The sequence below is a fragment of the Ranitomeya imitator genome, chromosome 3 (assembly GCF_032444005.1).
Source record: "Ranitomeya imitator isolate aRanImi1 chromosome 3, aRanImi1.pri, whole genome shotgun sequence".
NCBI classification, from domain to species: Eukaryota; Metazoa; Chordata; class Amphibia; order Anura; family Dendrobatidae; genus Ranitomeya; species Ranitomeya imitator.
Genome location: NC_091284.1, coordinates 633,496,762 through 633,518,288, shown reverse-complemented (window position 1 = coordinate 633,518,288; position 21,527 = coordinate 633,496,762). Strand labels below are relative to the sequence as shown.

At 45.4% G+C, this 21,527-nt stretch overlaps 1 protein-coding gene across 2 annotated transcripts in view; it reads right to left on the bottom strand.

The window, feature by feature from the left end:
* DIAPH3 (diaphanous related formin 3) overlaps window positions 1-21,176 on the bottom strand; it is a 789,152-nt gene extending 767,976 nt beyond the window's left edge. For both annotated transcript variants that reach the window (XM_069758173.1, XM_069758174.1), the window contains exon 1: window positions 20,829-21,176. In XM_069758173.1, the coding sequence (XP_069614274.1) occupies window positions 20,829-20,942 (114 nt within the window). In that variant the 5' untranslated portion in view covers window positions 20,943-21,176. The remainder of the gene's footprint in view (window positions 1-20,828) is intronic.
* Window positions 21,177-21,527: the final 351 nt, after the last annotated feature.

The following is a 21,527-nucleotide window of genomic DNA, read 5'->3' as shown; positions in this document are numbered from 1 at the left end:
TCTTTTCTTCAGAGCACTAAATTCCAGTTGCAGCAAGCACCTTAGATCTTTAATAATGAAAATTACAACGGCTAGCCGGAAATGAGTGATCTCCTCATGGAGATCTACAGCAGATGAAATCTAATAGTTGGGTTTCTGCCACAATCCTCACTAACATGGTGCATCTAGGAGGATGCGCTGCAGGAAGATAATGCCAGCATGCGTGTGGCCTAAAATACACGAGCCACAAAATGGGAAATGGAAGGACATCCAGTAAAAAGTCACAAAGCATCAAAGTCTTTCTAAAGCTAAAGGTGCAGCATAAGTTTTCTTACTCTGTAAAAGCATTGGTAGGAGAGATAGTGGTGCTGGAGGAGAATGCGAGAATTAATCCCTTCATTGAAGCTTTAATATAATAAAATGAACAGGCGCAGCACATCCACTTCTCAAGCAGTGTCTTAAGTTGACCAAGTAAACAAAGAGTAGATTACCCACTGCTTATCTATTTCACACAGCCCTGCATAGACATTTGTTACTAAACGCTATGAGAAACCTTATTAAAGATAATTACATTTAAGTGAGACGCCGCAATTGCCACGCAGCAGTATTCCATAGGCATAAACAAGTTATAAGAGGTGTTAATTTGTAATAAACATAAAAAAGCAATTTTAAATTCAATTTATTTAGCAATGAATAAAGATAATTCAATCTCTGGATACAATTTTTTTTTTTACTTTCAAATAAGATAAATTGCGACCTTGCAGGCTAAAAATGTCTTAATATGGTATAGCCATGCTCCATAATCGAGACCTCTAGTCCGGACATTGCCTAATCTCAACATTATGAAGGACTAAATACTTTTATCCTTGCTTTCTGTATATATCATCAATATGTCAATGCTTCCACAAAGCCTCCAGCTAAACTAGACATACACGTTCTAGATAGAATTTCACACAGACGCCGGCACACAAGTCACAGCACACCAATGGGCCGGCGTTCTATTTCTCATCGTTTCCCGAGAACTGGGCCTGAAGCACTAAGATATCTTGGGGGAAAATGATGTTTCCCACTTTTAAGATGTAAAAAAGCCATACATTACGGTGCACACCATATTCATGCATGAAATGTGGAATGGGTTCAGCGGGCAAGGCTTCCAGCAAACCGCCAGATGGACATACACACGCTACAAATTGGTGCAAGATATAGTGCCAATCTAAGTAGATTTTATTTTCTGGAACAAAAACACCCAAAAGGGGCCAGATTTATTAAGAGGACTCCTGTGCATTTCTGATTCATGATACATTCCTTACTAATGTGTGCACTATAGCCAATAACATCACGCTGGACTGTATGCACCTTATCCACAGGTCACCATCCATCACTGCCGTCTGGCCAGTACACCTTCTTCTGATGACCGTATCTACCATTATATAGTATCCCATTCTTTATAAAGCAGTCTTGGTACATAAAAGATAAGCTGGCCGCCTGCCGTCCAGACCATTAACCGATTGAAAACATTTGGAACATTATGGAATGAAAAATCCAGCAAGAAAGACCCAGGACTGAGGAGCAGCTAGAGTCAACAATATTTCTCTCCCAAAGCTCCAGCAGTTGGCCTCCTCACTTCCGGTCATATTCTTGTCTTGTAGGACTCTAGCTGCTTCTCAGTCCAGGGTCTTTTTTTGCTGGATTTTTCATTCCATAATGTTCCAAATGTTTTCAATCTGTGAATGGTCTGGACAACATGCGGCCAGCTTATCTGTTATGTACCAAGACTGCTTTATAAAGAATAGGGGATACGATATAATGGTAGATACGGGCCTGTCCCAACTTTTGAGATGTGTTGCTGTCATTAATTTAGAAATTACGTAGTTCTTTTAAAAAAAAAATGTAAAAATATCTAATCTTCCTGTTCTGGTCTGTTTTCTGTTCTGTTATGAATAAAATATGGTTACAAGAGATTTACAAATCATTGAATTCTTGTTTTCTTTACATTTTACACAGCGTCCTAACCTTTGTAGAATTGGAGATGTACAGCAGTTTATTTTCAGCTATCAGATAAAACATTCCCACCAGGAAGTTTAGTTACTTATAATCATTATATCCTTGTATAACCACACAGCTACTATATATATTTTTAATATTTCCACATTAATCTTTTTCCTTCCATTTCAAACCTAAACCATAAAGTTCTGCTGCATCCATAGAACGGCGAGTATCAGCAGCACCCAACACACCCATTGACTTACAGCGGATTCTGTTGGCACCAACCATCGTACCATCTAAAAAGACAGATTCTGAAATCTAGACTAATCTTAATGATTAATAGAAAATACAAGCATATTAAAAAAATGTAAAATAAGAAAAAAAAGCCTTGTGTGAGGACAGAGCCCAGCTATGAAACTTCTCTCCTTGGCTCATTTGTGCGTTGGGTTACTGTAGTAACTCCGTGTGCATCGCTGAGGTCACGCCAGCTCAGGGGATGGGTCCCACATGAGTATTCAAGTAGTTGTCATCCATGTCACTATTGTGAAATGCTTCCCTGTGCCAACATTTTAATGACCACCTGACAAATCCAGCTCCACTACGTTGCTAGGATCTGAATACCACTCCACTCTGCTGTACTGCGAGTGTCCCGACCTTCCTAGGTTTACTGTGCAGATAACTATCATATCGCTTAATGTGATGATGGTGACTAACTCAGCTCTGCTGTACTGAGAGTCTCCCGATCTTCCTAGGTTTACTGTGCAGATAACTATCATATCGCTTAATGTGATGATGGTGACTAACTCAGCTCTGCTGCAATACTCATCCCTGCTCCATCTTTACCTTGAGTCTCATGACCTATTCATCTTTGCTAGGACTAGACTACTTTGAAGAAGTAGGCAAGATAACCGCACAATAAACTTCCTAGGTTGAGTATTCAGCCTATGCAGCCTCTATTCCGCCAAGTGCTATCCCGTGCTTCTAAGAGCCTCTGTTCCTCCAGGTGCCATCCTACACTTCTACAGTCTCCATTCCTCATGGTGCTATCCAGTCTCTACAGCCTTCATTCCTCCAGGTGCCATCCGGCGCCTCTACAGCCTCCATTCCTCCAGGTGCCAACCGGCGCCTCTACAGCCTCCATTCCTCCAGGTGCCAACCGGCGCCTCTACAGCCTCCATTCCTCCAGGTGCCAACCGGCGCCTCTACAGCCTCCATTCCTCCAGGTGCCAACTGGCGCCTCTACAGCCTCCATTCCTCCAGGTGCCAACTGGCGCCTCTACAGCCTCCATTCCTCCAGGTGCCAACTGGCGCCTCTACAGCCTCCATTCCTCCAGGTGCCAACTGGCGCCTCTACAGCCTCCATTCCTCCAGGTGCCAACTGGCGCCTCTACAGCCTCCATTCCTCCAGGTGCCAACTGGCGCCTCTACAGCCTCCATTCCTCCAGGTGCCAACTGGCGCCTCTACAGCCTCCATTCCTCCAGGTGCCAACTGGCGCCTCTACAGCCTCCATTCCTCCAGGTGCCAACTGGCGCCTCTACAGCCTCCATTCCTCCAGGTGTCATCTGGTGCCTCTACAGCCTCCATTCCTCCAGGTGTCATCTGGCGCCTCTACAGCCTCCATTCCTCCAGGTGCCATCTGGCGCCTCTACAGCCTCCATTCCTCCAGGTGCCAACCGGCGCCTTTACAGCCTCCATTCCTCCAGATGCCATCCGGAGCCTCTACAGCCTCCATTCCTCCAGGTGCCATCTGGCGCCTCTACAACCTCCTTTCCTCCAGCTGCTATCCTGCACCTCTACAGTCTCCGTTCCTCCAGGTGCTATTCTGCACTTCTACAGCTTCCATTCCTCCAGGTGCTATCCTGCACCTCTACAGTCTCCATTCCTCCAGGTGCTATTCTGCACCTCTACAGCTTTCATTCCTCCAGGTGCTATTCTGCACCTCTACAGCTTCCATTCCTCCAGGTGCTATCCGGCACCTCTACAGCTTCCATTCCTCCAGGTGCTATCCTGCACCTCTACAGTCTCCATTCCTCCAGCTGCTATCCTGCACCTCTACAGTCTCCGTTCCTCCAGGTGCTATTCTGCACTTCTACAGCTTCTGTTCTTCCAGGTGCTATTCTGCACCTCTACAGCTTCCATTCCTCCAGGTGCTATCCTGCACCTCTACAGTCTCCATTCCTCCAGGTGCTATTCTGCACCTCTACAGCTTTCATTCCTCCAGGTGCTATTCTGCACCTCTACAGCTTCCATTCCTCCAGGTGCTATCCTGCACCTCTACAGTCTCCATTCCTCCAGGTGCTATTCTGCACCTCTACAGCTTCCATTCCTCCAGGTGCTATCCTGCACCTCTACAGTCTCCATTCCTCCAGGTGCTATTCTGCACCTCTACAGTCTCCATTCCTCCAGGCGCTATTCTGCACCTCTACAGCTTCCATTCCTCCAGGTGCTATTCTGCACCTCTACAGCTTCCATTCCTCCAGGTGCTATCCTGCACCTCTACAGTCTCCATTCCTCCAGGTGCTATTCTGCACCTCTACAGTCTCCATTCCTCCAGGTGCTATTCTGCACCTCTACAGTCTCCATTCCTCCAGGTGCTATTCTGCACCTCTACAGCTTCCATTCCTCCAGGTGCTATCCTGCACCTCTACAGTCTCCGTTCCTCAAGGTGCCATTCTGCCTCTACTGCCCCCGTTCTTCGAGCCTCTATAGCTTACTATGCTTCTAATGGTTTACCCCACTGTCTCTATGTTGTCAGTTCATGCAGCGATCCGTCTGTACAGGTGGACATAGGGCTTCAAGTATCCTCCTCACCAGATGAAATAGGAGACCGTCTATATTTAAATCCAGACCTACAGAGCCCTGTGGTCCTAGTCAGCAGGAAGTTACTTCTTTTACGTTCTCCATATAGAAACAGATTGCACAAATCCTAAAGCAGGAAAGGGGTGTTAGAATTGTTCTGGAGGCAATTTTTATTTCAAGAATGAGTGAAATAGCAGATAATGTCCAAAGGATCCCCAACCTACACTAATTTACAGAAAATAAAAAGCAGGCAAGTATTACACATAGGTTATGGCCAAAATACAGTGCGCTGGCTTAGCTACTGACTCTAGCAGCCAGCCCGCTTCATACACATCATGGATTATTATTTAGAACCCGTGCCATAAGTGAAGCTGTCAGGACTGATAACTTTGACAATACAGTTACCGTACATTAGCATGTATTAGAGAGCCATTATCCCCAAGTATTTAGCAATGAGTAGTCTGTCAGTGGTTGTTCATTGATGATGACAAAGGTTGGCACAGGGGATAAGCTTCTCCATCTATGAGAGACAGGACCTAGTGTATGTTGTACCATGTATAACGTGCATTCAGACAGCAGACCACACGGATGATTCAGTTATTACGTACATACGTGTGAATGGCAGAACTCTGGTGACATGTAATGTGTAGCAATTAAGGACTCAGTCTGATGGCGAGAGCAGAAAGCAAATAAAAAAGTACTGCTATCCTTAGGCACTGACAACCCAAGAACCTTCCTGCAGGACAGGCATCACAGTTCATCAATTAGACTTCACAGCCTCTATATGAAGCCAAAATCTATGACAGCGCGCCCCGAGCCCTGACACAGCCGGCTGCCAAACACTGAAAACTTACATCTGTTCCTACAGAGACCACGCCGAACTGGAGCAAAAGCTGCCATGTAAACAAACTTTCCACAGCCAAAATTGATTGTACTCGCTTTTAATAATTAAACTTATTGCACAATATTAATTTTATCCTTTGGAGAAGTTTGTCATTAAGAGGAATATTTCAGGAGGATTATTCATTTAATATGGTGCTCAAAACTAGGCGAGCTTTCTAATTAAGGAGGCAGCAAAGCCCGTAGATGCTTAATGCCACCAGTCACGTTATCATGCCAAAAGATTAAGAGAATTCCCTCAAGCCCAATTTTATGCCTTAATTCAACAAGAGTTCTGGAATCATTAAGCGGGCGACTTCGGTATATGTGCTTAGATCACAATTCCACGCGCTGAAAGCACAGAAAAGAAGAAAGCTAATAACCCATTTTTTACTACTAATAATGAATACTCTCTTATACTATGTGGCACGGGCAAGCTGAGAAATTGGGGGGAGTTTTAAATCGTCCACCCAGCTAAATTTAAAGACAAGACAGTGCCCCTCTTATTCTATGTGGCCAGGCCTTACCACTGTGCATCACATCAACTACTTGTGGATCAGAGGACGCTGGCTGGCAAATTGGCAAAGGTTACAAGTTTAGGGTAAGGGCAAGCAGTCTTTTAAACCTAAGTGAATCTGCAGAGTTTTCCAAGAGGAAGACGTGACATCCACCTGAAAAAGACATTGCATGCCTGCATGTAACATGGTACGAGGCGGCAGTCGTGGGCGAGGGGGCATGTTCCAAGCCTCGCTACATGAAAATCGGGGTCCCGGCTAGGACTGTGCGCTGCTGTTAGCTTGGGAATATGCCTCTGCAGACTTAGCAGGACAAGACCAGATGGTATGGAGATGAAAGGGAAAAACAAATCTCAAAAATAAACTTTTTACTGAATGAACAACAATTTGATGAGAAGCAGACATATCAGATAGTAGGCACAACACTTTATGAATGCATCCTCTGCATTATGCAGAGACAGGAACTTTACGGTTCATGGTTTCCATTATATATTACAACAGTCCAGCAAACCATTATGGGAAGTTCCATCTTCCCTGTGAGGACCGCACGGGTCATGGGCTGTTGCTATGGCCCTAACAGCTTTCCTCTACTCCTAAGTGATCTGTGAGGACCCCACTGGCTGAGGTACATCAGTGACTCCTCACTAGTTCTCGCAAAGTCCATTCCATGAAAGCCTAAAGGTACCGTCACACTAAGCGACGCTGCAGCGATACCGACAACGATGCCGATCGCTGCAGCGTCGCTGTTTGGTTGCTGGAGAGCTGTCACACAGACAGCTCTCCAGCAACCAACGATCCCGAAGTCCCCGGGTAACCAGGGTAAACATCGGGTTACTAAGCGCAGGGCCGTGCTTAGTAACCCGAAGTTTACCGTTGTAAATGTAAAAAAACAAACACTACATACTTACATTCCCAGTGTCTGGTCAGGTCCTTCGCCTTCAGCTTCCCGCACTGACTGAGCACCGGCCGTAAAGTACAGCGGCGACGTCACCGCTGTGCTTTGCTTTACGGCTGGCCGGCGCTCACCAGTCAGTGCAGGAAGCTGAAGGCGAGGGACCTGACCAGACACCGGGAATGTAAGTATGTAGTGTTTGTTTTTTTACATTTACAACGGTAACCAGGGTAAACATCGGGTTACTAAGCGCGGCCCTGCGCTTAGTAACCCGATGTTTACCCTGGTTACCAGTGACGACATGATCATCGCTGAATCGGCGTCACACACGCCGATTCAGCGATGTCAGCGGGAAGTCCAGCGACGAAATAAAGTTCTGGACTTTCCCCAGCGACCAACGATCTCCCAGCAGGGGCCTGATCGTTGGTCGCTGTCACACAACGATTTAGTTAACGATATCGTTGCTACGTCACAAAAAGCAACGATATCGTTATGTGTGATGGTACCTTTAAGCTCCTTTCTGTGGCACTGCATCTTCAGCTCTCCGTACAACTTGTGTCCCAGTATGTGACACTAGTTTTCTCAGCAGAGTAGGTTACTGTTTGCGGTTCACATTTAGCGACGCTGCAGCGATCTAGACAACGATCCCGATCGCTGCAGCGTCGCTGTGTGGTCGCTGGAGAGCTGTCACACAGACAGCTCTCCAGCGACCAACTATGCGAAGTCCCCTGGTAACCACGGTAAACATCGGGTTACTAAGCGCAGGGCCGCGCTTAGTAACCCGATGTTTACCCTGGCTACCAGTGCTAATGTAAAAAAAAAAAAAAACACTACATACTTACATTCCGGTGTCTGTCCCCCGTCGCTGTGCTTTCCTGCACTGACTGTGAGCGACGGCTGGCCGTAAAGCACAGCGGTGAAGTCACCGCTGTGCTTTACGGCTGGCCGGCGCTGACCGTGCAGGGAAGCAGAACGCCGAGGGACGCGACAGACATCGGAATGTAAGCATGAAGTGTTTGGGTTTTTTTACATTTACACTGGTAACCAGGGTAAACATCGGGTTACTAAGCGCGGCCCTGCACTTAGTAACCCGATGTTTACCCTGGTTACCAGTGAAGACATCGCCGATTCAGCGAGGTCTGCGGGAGATCCAGTGACGAAATAAAGTTCTGGACTTTCTGCTCCGACCAACGATGTCACAGCAGGATCCAGATCGCTGCTGCGTGTCAAACACAACGATATCGCTAGCCAGGACGCTGCAACGTCACGGATCGCTAGCGATATGGTTGTGAAGTTGGTCAGTGTGAAGGTACCTTAAGTCCTGTTTATCTGAGATAAGGCATCCTTCCTTCAGCTTAATCCCGTTATTGGGCCTCCTGGCCTGGGCGGAAGACCTTATCTTCACTAGGCTTCCCACCTAAAATCAGGACCCTTGCAGTCACTAGATCCTTTTATTCCTTTAGAAAAGAATATACTATCTGACATATTGTGGTCTTCCATCTTCACACACAACAGCGTTTCAAGAAAGTCTGCAACAAGTTTAGGTCTGTTACTTCTCAAGTACTCTAACTGCTAACAAACAGTAAGCTTGTAACTCCCCCCATCCGGCCCACTACCCCCACTGTTCACCCTGACTGCTGCTAAATCACTGTCGCTTGGCAGAAAATAGAAAAACTATTTCAAAATTTACAAGGCGTTTTACAACCGTCAAATCTTCAAGGAACAGTGTGAGCTTCTTCTCCACTCCTCCACATGCACATAACCCAAAAAAAGAACACTAGGAAATACTATAGTGCTAGGGTTTCATAAGGACTACAAAATAATGCACTGTATTCTGAAAAAATGGTGTAATGCATTAATCCCTTGACCACCTTGGACGTATCCATACGTCCTGCTGGCCTAGTATTTACCAACCAGGGACGGATTGATAGGTCCAGGTGATTTTGAAAGCTCAATCGCCGTTGGGTGTCAGCCGATTCTGACAGCTGACAACAGACACTCAGTGCCAGGTGCGGTCCCGCACCGCACCCGGCACTTTAACACCCTAAATGTTGCGAACTAACTCAATCACAGAATTTTGGGAGCAGGCAGAGGGAAGACCAATCAGCAACTTGGATTCCATGACAGACAGAGACCGCGACCAATGAATATCCGTGACAGAAAGAAGGACAGACAGACAGAAAGACTGAAGTGACCCTTAGACAATTATATAGTAGATTGATAATCGTCACTAGTCGATACCAGTGGTTAGCGGCGTCCATGGTGAACTGCAGGAAGCTGAAGTCGGCAGGATACAAGCAGACTACGTACACAGGAGGCAGAGTATGTGAGGGCACACGCCTGCCAGTGCTATGGATAGAGCATGCGCTATAGATCGAGGGTATATAAGGGCAGGCGGCCTAAAACTAAGCCTGAAATGAAGGCAGAAAAAAAGACTCTAAAAATGATCCAGCAAAATCATATGATGATAATCGCACATAATTAAAGGTATATGTGGATAGGTATGCTAGCCTACGATAAAGGCAAGCAGCCATTCAGCAAACTAAGAGTAAACGGACATATACATATTGTGGAGCAGCCATGGTTCTTTGGACAGTGTGAAACACACAAGACATCGAGCTGGACTCGGATATCATCCAATTTATGCAGACCAGACAATGGGGAAGATAAATTAAGTTCTCTGTCTTCCCCGCACCTGTGATAGGATTATTTCAGCTAAGAGAAAAGGAGTTTGTATGTTCTCCCCGTGTGTGTGATTTTCCTCCGGGCACTCCGGTTTCCACCCACATTCCAAAGACATACTGATAGGGAATGTAGATTGTGAGCCCCATCGGGGACAGTGATGATATTGTATGTAAAGCGCTGCGGAATATGATAGTACTATATAAGCAAAGCATAATTAATAAATTAGAGTAAGGTTACACTCAGCTGAAACTCTGGCAGAGAGTCATTACCATAATCCAGCAGACTCTCTGACATGAGAGAATCAACGCTCGTGACCCCGGCCTAAAACAAGTTATCAAAAAGTGCCAGAATTAAAACCAGGTTGTAGAATTACCTGAAATCATGTAAGAAAGTCTAACCGGTAGCAAATTCATACCAGTGTTCTCAGTACTGCAAACATTCATTGCATAAGTACAGCGGAGAATCACACGTCATCATTAGATTCCGGCCCTGGTGTACCGCTGAGTATGCAATGAAGCTGTAAACCATCTATGGTCCAGCGTTGGAGTATTGGGAAGCACTCCTCCCATCTAAGATTTCTATCCTCTTAATATATTGCAGTCATCTCCATATACAGCACTGTGCACTTACAATTGCTCATTTTGCTTTCTACCCAGCTAATTCTCTTTTCCATTAAGTCTGTGGTCCCGGAGCTCTGGTGCGGTGGAACAACACGTGGTGCCCGGCACCCAATCAGCGCTGGTGTCACTGTCCCTGCCTTTCTAGAGATTGAACATGAAGTGCAAGTCCAGGCTGCAGCTGATCTCTGACTTCATCTTCAATCCATAGGAAGGTGGAAAATGACACCAGCGCTGATTAGGCGTCGGGCACCACGTGTCATTCCACCGAACCAGAGCTCCGGGACCGCGAATGCCGACAACGCTGGAACGGCACCTGGGAGTAGAGTATAGGCTTTTTATTTTATAGGGGCCAAACATTTATTTCAAGAAGGGATTGTCCTAGTAGTGGACAGCCCCCTACAAGAGGACAAAAACATTTATTTCAAGAAGGGATTGTCCTAGTAGTGGACAGCCCCCTACAAGAGGACAAAAACATTTATTTCAAGAAGGGATTGTCCTAGTAGTGGACAGCCCCCTATAAGAGAACAAAAACATTTATTTCAAGAAGGGATTGTCCTAGTAGTGGACAGCCCCCTATAAGAGGACAAAAACTTCCCTTTGCGCTGGTTCGCTGTAATATTGGCTGCTGGAATTAGAAGACAGGAGCTCGGACACATTCTTTACTCACTATACAGGGCGAATCACTCGCTACTTTACTGGGAAAATTGATGTAACTTCTAAAAGATCGTTTCTATCGTACTGAAATTTGGACCGTACATACTTTGGTTGAAGAGAAGGGAGAGTGCAACAGACCTCAGCGTAGAGAAACATCCTTGCCCTGAGCGGGCATCCTTGCCCGACTTGTCACCCCGCCAGTTGTCTCCACCAGGAGATAGACTTGCTGCACGTTGGTAGTTTGTGTCGTGGCGCTTGCATTTCACTCCTGCCGAATTTCTTCTGCCTTTATAAACAACGTACAGATACAGTAACGTGTCCTAAAAGAGCTGCCAAAGTGAGTTTCTAAAGGAGTAAGGAGATCGAAATCCTCCATCCAAAAAGTGTATTCTGTCATTGGGGAACAGGCTGGAACGCTCAGGAACATTACTGGGTAGGTAGGCACGATGGAGGATGTCCGAAAATGTCCAAGGAAACATATCAAGACGTGAAACAGCGACTGCTGGCATTTTCACATAAATCGTTGTATTGTCTAAATGTCAACGAGAAGGCAAGAAAGGTCATGTCCGCCCATACAGAGTCACTCTCATTCAAGAATCACGAGAAAGATTTTGATGTTGCCAGATTGTTTCTTTGTAGCCATTTGCAGTTTCAAGTGCACAGTAACAAGCCACAGACATTACAGGTCCTGTGAGAGCACATACAGGCCATGACCCCAAAGGTATAGTACCTGCGGAACACATTCAGCACTATGGAACGGCGCGTGCAGACATGCTTGGATAAGAACCGTGCACATTTTCAACACCTGCTTTAAAACATCAGTGTCTTGTGAACCAAAGTATGTACAGTCCAAATTTCAGTACAATAGATCGTTTCTTTTAGAAGTTACATCAATTCTTCTGGGTAAAGAGTGGATCACCCTGTATATATGATGCACAAGTCTTCAAGCGATTAAACTACCGTACTTTCATTTTCAGAAGATGCAGCAAATCTGGTTGTGTCATAAGCACTAAGAGCGTCACCGATCCATAGATTGAGAAGTCCAGCATAGGATCCAGTCTTCCTGAAGATCAGGGACGTCTCTCCTGTAATACTGAGGTCTGCATGAACAATAACGTGAAAAGTTCTGCTTTCCATCATAAGACGACTCAACTGTGCCAAATCCATCTCAAGGCAATCACCACCAGTGAATAAAAAATCCTACATACTTAGAATGGTATCCGTTTTGCTTAAAGCAGGGGTCCCCAACTCCAGGCCTCGAGGGCCGCCAACAGTGCAGGTTTTCAGGATTTCTTTAGTATTGAATCGGTGGTAATGTGATCATCTGCACAGGTGATGATTCCAACCCCTGTGCAATACTAAGGAAATCCTGAAAACCTGCACTGTTGGCGGCCCTCGAGGCCTGGAGTTGGGGACCACTGGCTTAAAGGGTTATTCCAGTATTATAATGCGGCGAATGCAGAATAAATCACGTGTGCCAATACAACTTATTTTTGAATCTGCATGGATTTACAGCTATCTGCACCCCAATGACCACCTCCCAGGGCCCGCTAAATTATTGCCACTCGATCCGTCCCCAAGTACCGTAGTTATAAGCGGTCATTGGAGCATGCTCAGATGCACCTCATGAACCTTTACAATAAAACATCTAACAGGCATGTTATAGCACAGATCAGCATTGTTATGTGAAGCTCTCACTGATGTCAGCTATATTTGCACAGAATGACCCGGTCTCAGGCTACTTTCACACTAGCGTTTTCTGCAATCCGTCACAATGCGTTGTTTTGCAGAAAAAACGCATCCTGCAAAAGTGCTTGCAGGATGCGTTTTTTCCCCATAGACTTGCATTGACGTCGCATCCGTCGAGCGACGGATGCGTCGAGCTTTTGCGGACCGTCGGGAGAAAAAAACGCTACATGTAACGTTTTTTTCTCCTGACGGACCGCTTTTTCCGACCGCGCATGCGCGGCCGGAACTCCGCCCCCACCTCCCCGCGCCTTACAATGGGGCAGCGGATGCGCCGGAAAAATGAATCCGCTGCACCCATTGTGCAATGCAGCAAACGCTAGCGTCGGAATCTCTCCCAGACGCATTGCGACGGGGAGATTCCGACGCTAGTGTGAAAGAAGCTTAATTCATGAAAAGAGATGCACATACGACCCAGCCTACTTCAATCTCATTGTCCCAAGAGCCAACTTAGGCCATGTTCACACGTAGGGTCGGGTCCCTGCAGGTTCACCCGCAGCAGATTTGATAAATCTGCAGGGCAAACCCACTGCGATTATCCCTGCAGATTTATCACGTTTTGTCCAGCGGGTTCCGCTGCGGGATTTACTCCTACTATTGATGCTGCATATGCAGCATCAATAGTAATAATAAAAAAAAAAATGGTTATACTCACCCTCTGACGTCCCGATCTCCTCGGTGCTGCAGGCGGCAGTCCGGTTCCAAAGATGCTGTGCGAGAAGGACCTTCGTGACGTCACGGTCATGTGACCGCGACGTCACCGCAGGCCCTGCTCACATATCAACCTGAGACCGGACGGCCGCGTGCAGCACTGGGAGGTGAGTATATCATTATTTTTTATTTTAATTATTTTTTTTAACCAAATATGGTTCCCAGGGCCTGGAGGAGAGTCTCCTCTCCTCCACCCCGGGTAGCAACCGCACATGATCCGCTTACCCACCATGCGGGAAGTAAGCGGATCAATGCATTTCTATGTGTGCAGAATCGCTGCAATTCTGCACAAAGAAGTGACATGCTGCGGGTTGTAAACCGCTACGTTTCTGCGCGTTTTTTCCCGCAGCATGTGCACAGCGGTTTGCGGTTTCCCATTGGTTTACATGTTTACTGTAAAAAACGCAATGGAAACTGCTGCGGACCCGCAGCATCAAAATCGCTGCGGTTCCACGGTAAAAACCGCAACGTGTGCACATAGCCTTATAGTACAGCTCAGTTCTGCAAGCAGGGGAAGCATAATGCACTGAAAATCCCCATGATCATCCCTATCAGCAATGAAATGTGGAGCTTATAAATATTGACCAATTAGACAGTCGCTACATTCCAAACCATCAATGTTGAGATCTCTATCAGGAAGCCCACATGAGAGCAGACAGAAGGGCCTGCAGCACTTAGGAGAAGCAGTGTGCTGCTGAGAATAGGACCACCCATTTAGATCAGAGGCTGGATGCACAGTGGGGATGCATCAGGAGGTCGAAACTGCAAGCGGCGATGAAACGCGCGTCGAGGTGCGTCTCAGCAGACTCCATACCCCATCCACCATGACTACAGGTAATATAAGTTTGTGACTCATTGCTACATTAATGTATATGCTTCCTGCAGTTAGGATATGATATATGCAGGCATTATACCTTGGACATCTGCACCTGACTATGAATGCTGTAAGATAGTATTGAAATACAATTACATGAGTTGAACTTTTGGCACTTTTTGTTATTTAGATACACATAGCAAATCAATTGATTATTAACTTATTAGTCATTGTCATACATGGTCTGTAGCTACAACTTGATATATTGTAAGGCCAGTCATTGTTCACATTGACATACTGTTACGTGGAAAGGGGGGACTTTTACCTTGCATATCTTATTGATTATGGATATTTTCTAATGATATTTGCTGATAATTCATATGTGGGTTTACCCCTTTGGTGTTATTGTCTGCTTTCCAGTCTTCTGTTACATGTCCCAAGCAATTTTAGTCCTTTTTCATTATTGATTGCAATATTGTGTATGATTTTTTGTAATAAAACTTATATTTTTATAATATTTGGATCGTGTCCTCCTTTATTCCACTCTTGGTATACCCTTATCTCTGCGTCCAAAGCGCTGCCGTCTACTGAACACAGGTGATTCCACATGTGATCACAGAACCATGCGGATTCACCGCGTCCAATACATTCTAAGGTGAAAGTTATCTTGCGGAGACATGCTGCAGTCTGGAAACGTGCCACATACCCATCTCTGCGGGTGAGCCGCGGGTGTCTGTGGACGCATGGTGGACATAGGACTTCCTGAAATCCCATCCACTATGCTGAAGCAGCTGGACGCTGCACAAGTACGCAGCTTCCAATCCATAATGTTTACTGATTATGTGCACATACCCTATGTCTTTGGAGTGTGGGAGGAAACCCACACAGCCACAAGAAGAACATACAAGCTTCTTGCAGATGTTGGACCTTGGTGGGATTTGAAACCTGGAGCCCAGTGCTGCAAGGCTGCTGTGCCAACCACTGAGCCACTGTGCTACCCATTATAAACCATGCATTTTCCTTTTCTTGGAAATTTACCCCAACTGTAATGGAGGCTGTGAACAGATGTGGACATGGAAAACTACTTGTCCTGCAATAATCCCTGAGTTCATGTCTCAGAGATTTACCTCCTGAAATACTCGCCCATCACCAATCAGAACCTAGTCATGGAAAGATACAAGTCTAAGGGGGTCAGATCAGGAGACCTTGGTGGCCATTCAACTGGCCCATGATGACCAATCCACTTTCCAGGAAACTGTTCATGTAGGAACTTTTATCTTTGGGGTCATCTGAAGGCAATTGTCCAATTGTCTATGCTGTGGCGATACGAGATGTGCAGCATCTGAAACAACAGATACTTGAAGCCTGTGCTAGTATTTCTTCTGCGGTGTTGCTATCAGTGTGTCAACAGTGGGAGAAGAGGGTTGCATTGACAATCCAACACAATGGGCAGCACTTTGAACACATTTTATAAGTGGTCATAAACTTGTAAATAACTCATGAAAGAATAAAGTTATGTTAAAAATCAAGCATAGCATTGTTTTTCTTGTGACATTCTCAATAAGTTTGATGTGTGACATGAACCTCTTCCCAGTGAAAAAATAAAGTTGGATCCAAAATGGCCGACTTCAAAATGGCTGTCATTGTCACCACCCATCTTGAAAAGTTTTCCCCCTTCCATATACTAATGTGCCACAAACAGGAAGTTGATATCACCAACCATTCCCATTTTATTTAGGTGAATCCATATAAATGCCCCTTTACCCTGTATAGAGGGCAGTCTCTGTGTATTATATGTGATGCATATAGGGCAATCTCTGTGTATTATATGTGATGCATATAGGGCAATCTCTGTGTATTCTATGTGATGTATATAGAGCAGTCTGTGTATTCTATGTGATGTATATAGGGCAATCTCTGTGTATACTATGTGATGTATATAGAGCAGTCTGTGTATTCTATGTGATGTATATAGGGCAGTGTCTGTGTTTTCTATGTGATGTATATAGAGCAGTCTCTGTGTATTCTATGTGATGTATATAGGGCAGTGTCTGTGTTTTCTATGTGATGTATATAGAGCAGTCTCTGTGTATTCTATGTGATGTATATAGAGCAGTCTGTGTATTCTATGTGATGTATATAGGGCAATCTCTGTGTATACTATGTGATGTATATAGAGCAATCTCTGTGTATCTATGTGATGTATACAGAGCAGTCTCGGTGTATACTATGTGATGTATATAGAGCAGTCTCGGTGTATCTATGTGATGTATACAGAGCAGTCTCGGTGTATACTATGTGATGTATACAGAGCAGTCTCGGTGTATACTATGTGATGTATATAGAGCAGTCTCGGTGTATACTATGTGATGTATACAGAGCAGTCTCGGTGTATACTATGATGTATATAGAGCAGTCTCGGTGTATACTATGTGATGTATATAGAGCAGTCTCGGTGTATACTATGTGATGTATATAGAGCAGTCTCGGTGTATACTATGTGATGTATATAGAGCAGTCTCGGTGTATACTATGTGATGTATATAGAGCAGTCTCGGTGTATACTATGTGATGTATATAGAGCAGTCTCGGTGTATACTATGTGATGTATATAGAGCAGTCTCGGTGTATACTATGTGATGTATATAGAGCAATCTCGGTGTATACTATGATGTATATAGAGCAGTCTCGGTGTATACTATGATGTATATAGAGCAGTCTCGGTGTATACTATGTGATGTATATAGAGCAGTCTCGGTGTATACTATGTGATGTATATAGAGCAGTCTCGGTGTATACTATGATGTATATAGAGCAGTCTCGGTGTATACTATGATGTATATAGAGCAGTCTCGGTGTATACTATGTGATGTATATAGAGCAGTCTCGGTGTATACTATGTGATGTATATAGAGCAGTCTCGGTGTATACTATGTGATGTATATAGAGCAGTCTCGGTGTATACTATGTGATGTATATAGAGCAGTCTCGGTGTATACTATGTGATGTATATAGAGCAGTCTCGGTGTATACTATGTGATGTATATAGAGCAGTCTCGGTGTATACTATGTGATGTATATAGAGCAGTCTCGGTGTATACTATGATGTATATAGAGCAGTCTCTGTGTATACTATGTGATGTATATAGAGCAGTCTCGGTGTATACTATGTGATGTATATAGAGCAGTCTCGGTGTATACTATGTGATGTATATAGAGCAGTCTCGGTGTATACTATGATGTATATAGAGCAGTCTCGGTGTATACTATGATGTATATAGAGCAGTCTCGGTGTATACTATGATGTATACAGAGCAGTCTCGGTGTATACTATGTGATGTATACAGAGCAGTCTCGGTGTATACTATGTGATGTATATAGAGCAGTCTCGGTGTATACTATGTGATGTATATAGAGCAGTCTCGGTGTATACTATGTGATGTATATAGAGCAGTCTCGGTGTATACTATGATGTATATAGAGCAGTCTCGGTGTATACTATGTGATGTATATAGAGCAGTCTCGGTGTATACTATGATGTATATAGAGCAGTCTCGGTGTATACTATGTGATGTATATAGAGCAGTCTCGGTGTATACTATGTGATGTATATAGAGCAGTCTCGGTGTATACTATGTGATGTATATAGAGCAGTCTCGGTGTATACTATGTGATGTATATAGAGCAGTCTCGGTGTATACTATGTGATGTATATAGAGCAGTCTCGGTGTATACTATGTGATGTATATAGAGCAGTCTCGGTGTATACTATGATGTATATAGAGCAGTCTCGGTGTATACTATGTGATGTATATAGAGCAGTCTCGGTGTATACTATGTGATGTATATAGAGCAGTCTCGGTGTATACTATGTGATGTATACAGAGCAGTCTCGGTGTATACTATGTGATGTATACAGAGCAGTCTCGGTGTATACTATGTGATGTATACAGAGCAGTCTCGGTGTATACTATGTGATGTATATAGAGCAGTCTCGGTGTATACTATGTGATGTATATAGAGCAGTCTCGGTGTATACTATGTGATGTATATAGAGCAGTCTCGGTGTATACTATGTGATGTATATAGAGCAGTCTCGGTGTATACTATGATGTATATAGAGCAGTCTCGGTGTATACTATGATGTATATAGAGCAGTCTCGGTGTATACTATGTGATGTATATAGAGCAGTCTCGGTGTATACTATGTGATGTATATAGAGCAGTCTCGGTGTATACTATGTGATGTATATAGAGCAGTCTCGGTGTATACTATGTGATGTATATAGAGCAGTCTCGGTGTATACTATGATGTATATAGAGCAGTCTCGGTGTATACTATGATGTATATAGAGCAGTCTCGGTGTATACTATGTGATGTATATAGAGCAGTCTCGGTGTATACTATGTGATGTATATAGAGCAGTCTCGGTGTATACTATGTGATGTATATAGAGCAGTCTCGGTGTATACTATGTGATGTATATAGAGCAGTCTCGGTGTATACTATGTGATGTATATAGAGCAGTATCTGTGTATTCTATGTGATGTATATAGAGCAGTCTCGGTGTATACTATGATGTATATAGAGCAGTCTCGGTGTATACTATGTGATGTATATAGAGCAGTCTCGGTGTATACTATGTGATGTATATAGAGCAGTCTCGGTGTATACTATGTGATGTATATAGAGCAGTCTCGGTGTATACTATGTGATGTATATAGAGCAGTCTCGGTGTATACTATGTGATGTATATAGAGCAGTCTCGGTGTATACTATGTGATGTATATAGAGCAGTCTCGGTGTATACTATGTGATGTATACAGAGCAGTCTCGGTGTATACTATGTGATGTATATAGAGCAGTCTCGGTGTATACTATGTGATGTATATAGAGCAGTCTCGGTGTATACTATGTGATGTATATAGAGCAGTCTCGGTGTATACTATGTGATGTATACAGAGCAGTCTCGGTGTATACTATGATGTACACTTCAGACCTCCCATTGCGCGAGTTCTATAAATGTTACATAACCATTGATGAATTTCCCCCTGTGAGGAGATCTGCAGTGTAATATACATCTGTGTTCAGAAAATACATCGCAAAAAGTCACCCGTGCTCCAGACTGATGCAAATCTGGAAAAGCAGTTCAAGTAGTAAGATCACTAAATCACACCAAAGAGAAGCAGCTCCAACCATCACATTAGGAATGACGGAACCGTTTGACCAAATATAGCATGATCATTGTCCAGGTGATAATTTTCCATGAATGATGTTCTAAGTATCCAAATGGTCCCTGGCAGAGAAAGGGTTCCCCACCCATGGTACAGAATACGCAAGTGTTTCCCTGAGGCTAGCCGGATGGCGCCGTCCCATGCGCTCCTCTGATGGTAAAGCTTCCGCGGTGGGCAGCCAGCGGAGCACTCATACCAGACCTGCGTCCATGTTATTGGCCAGAAGGGCCAATATTCAGGAGCACACTACCCCAGCAAACAGGCAGCTGAGAGACGGCAGAGACAAATAAAATATCCTACCGTTTTCTGTATACAGCTCCCATGCAAAGCATTGTATGTCATCAATGACTGACTGCAGCGGTTGTGTGCCAATATGGTATATAATCACTGTAATGTAAAAAGAAACCGGGGGTCTATGGAATTACTCATATCGGAGCAGCGGGGGACATAATTAGGGAAATATCTAGGGTAGAACATGGCCGCTATCCCTTTACTGTACGTTAGTAGGAGCGACTGGCGATCATCACAAGGTGCACCAGGATGAAGCCCAGGGAGGAGCGGCCAGAAAGCAATAGGTTCCAAAGAACCGAACCATGGATGCTACATAGGAGAAGTCCTAAATGAATAGGAGGGCGGCATCAGACGGAGGGCACCAGCACCCTCATACCTGTGTGGCAGATCTGCACCAAGGATGCAGGAGACCCGCGGAGCAGAGGCAGATCCCAGACCTCAGCAGGAGACCACGAGGGATGTCCAACTACACGAAACATGGTTATCTGCTGACACTTCCCGTCAGTGGGCACGGTCACAATTTACGAGACTAATCTGTGAATAAGCGGAGTTCTGTTCCCTATATGTAGACAGCGGGCACAGACTGGCACTACAGCTGGGGGCCCTGCCACACATACAGATCGCGGGTACAGAGGAAGGGCGACAACCTCAGGTTCTACCGGTGTAAAGAAAGGGTTAATAATGACAGGACACAGTGCAGGACAGGGGTAACAGTGGGCACAGACTGGCACAACGGCTGAGTGCCCTGCCATACATACAGATTGTGGGTACAGAGGAAGGGCGACAACCTCAGGTTCTACCGGTGTAAAGAAAGGGTTAATAATGACAGGACACAGTGCAGGACAGGGGTCACAGTGGGCACAGACTGGCACAACGGCTGAGTGCCCTGCCATACATACAGATTGTGGGTACAGAGGGAGGGGACAGCCTGAGGGTCTCCTGGTGTAGAGAAAGGGTTAATAGTGACAGGGGTCACACAGCGGGCACACACGTGCCAGCACGGCCACTCTGCCATACTTACAAACTTAGAGATCTTCCGGTCCCCGTCCTCGCCCGCCTGATAGTCCGGCCATCCCGGCCCAGTGCCCGGCGCCCCCCTTTGTTTGCGGCTCATTTTGGCCCGTGACAGATCCATAAGGAGCCGGGGAGAGCAGCTGTGTGTCCCGCCCCGGGCGCCGAGCTGAAGTGTCACCTGGCCGCGGATTATGGAGGAATCCGATTACCGCCGGGCGGGTCGCGGGCAGCGCGCTGATCCACTTAGGAGTGACTGCGATCTCATGCGCTGCCAGCTACTGCCACAGCCCACCGGCCACACCAGGGGCCAGCGCCCGCACCGCGCACCCACCGACACACTCAATGTTCCCGCCACTCCGGCCACGCCCACTCTCTCAAGTCCGACCTATGGGTAAGCCGCATTCTCCAGAAACAAAGTCATGTAACCAATGGGGCAGGCGCTCTAGTTGTGATGTCACGAAGTGTCGAGGTCGCGCCGCAGACATCTTGGTAACTGGCAGAGAAGAGGGCAGTGTGGGATTGCTGGGCAGGGATGCATGGTGAGGAGTCGCAGTGCACTGCCAGAGAGGGCTGGAGTGCGACTGTATGCTGAGGAGTGCAGCCTCCTAATATTCAGAGCACTTCTTGTTGGTAGTGACAATAGTCAGTATGTGTAGGTATGACACTAGGTCTGTACACATTTTTCACAAAACTTTCCAATCAATGA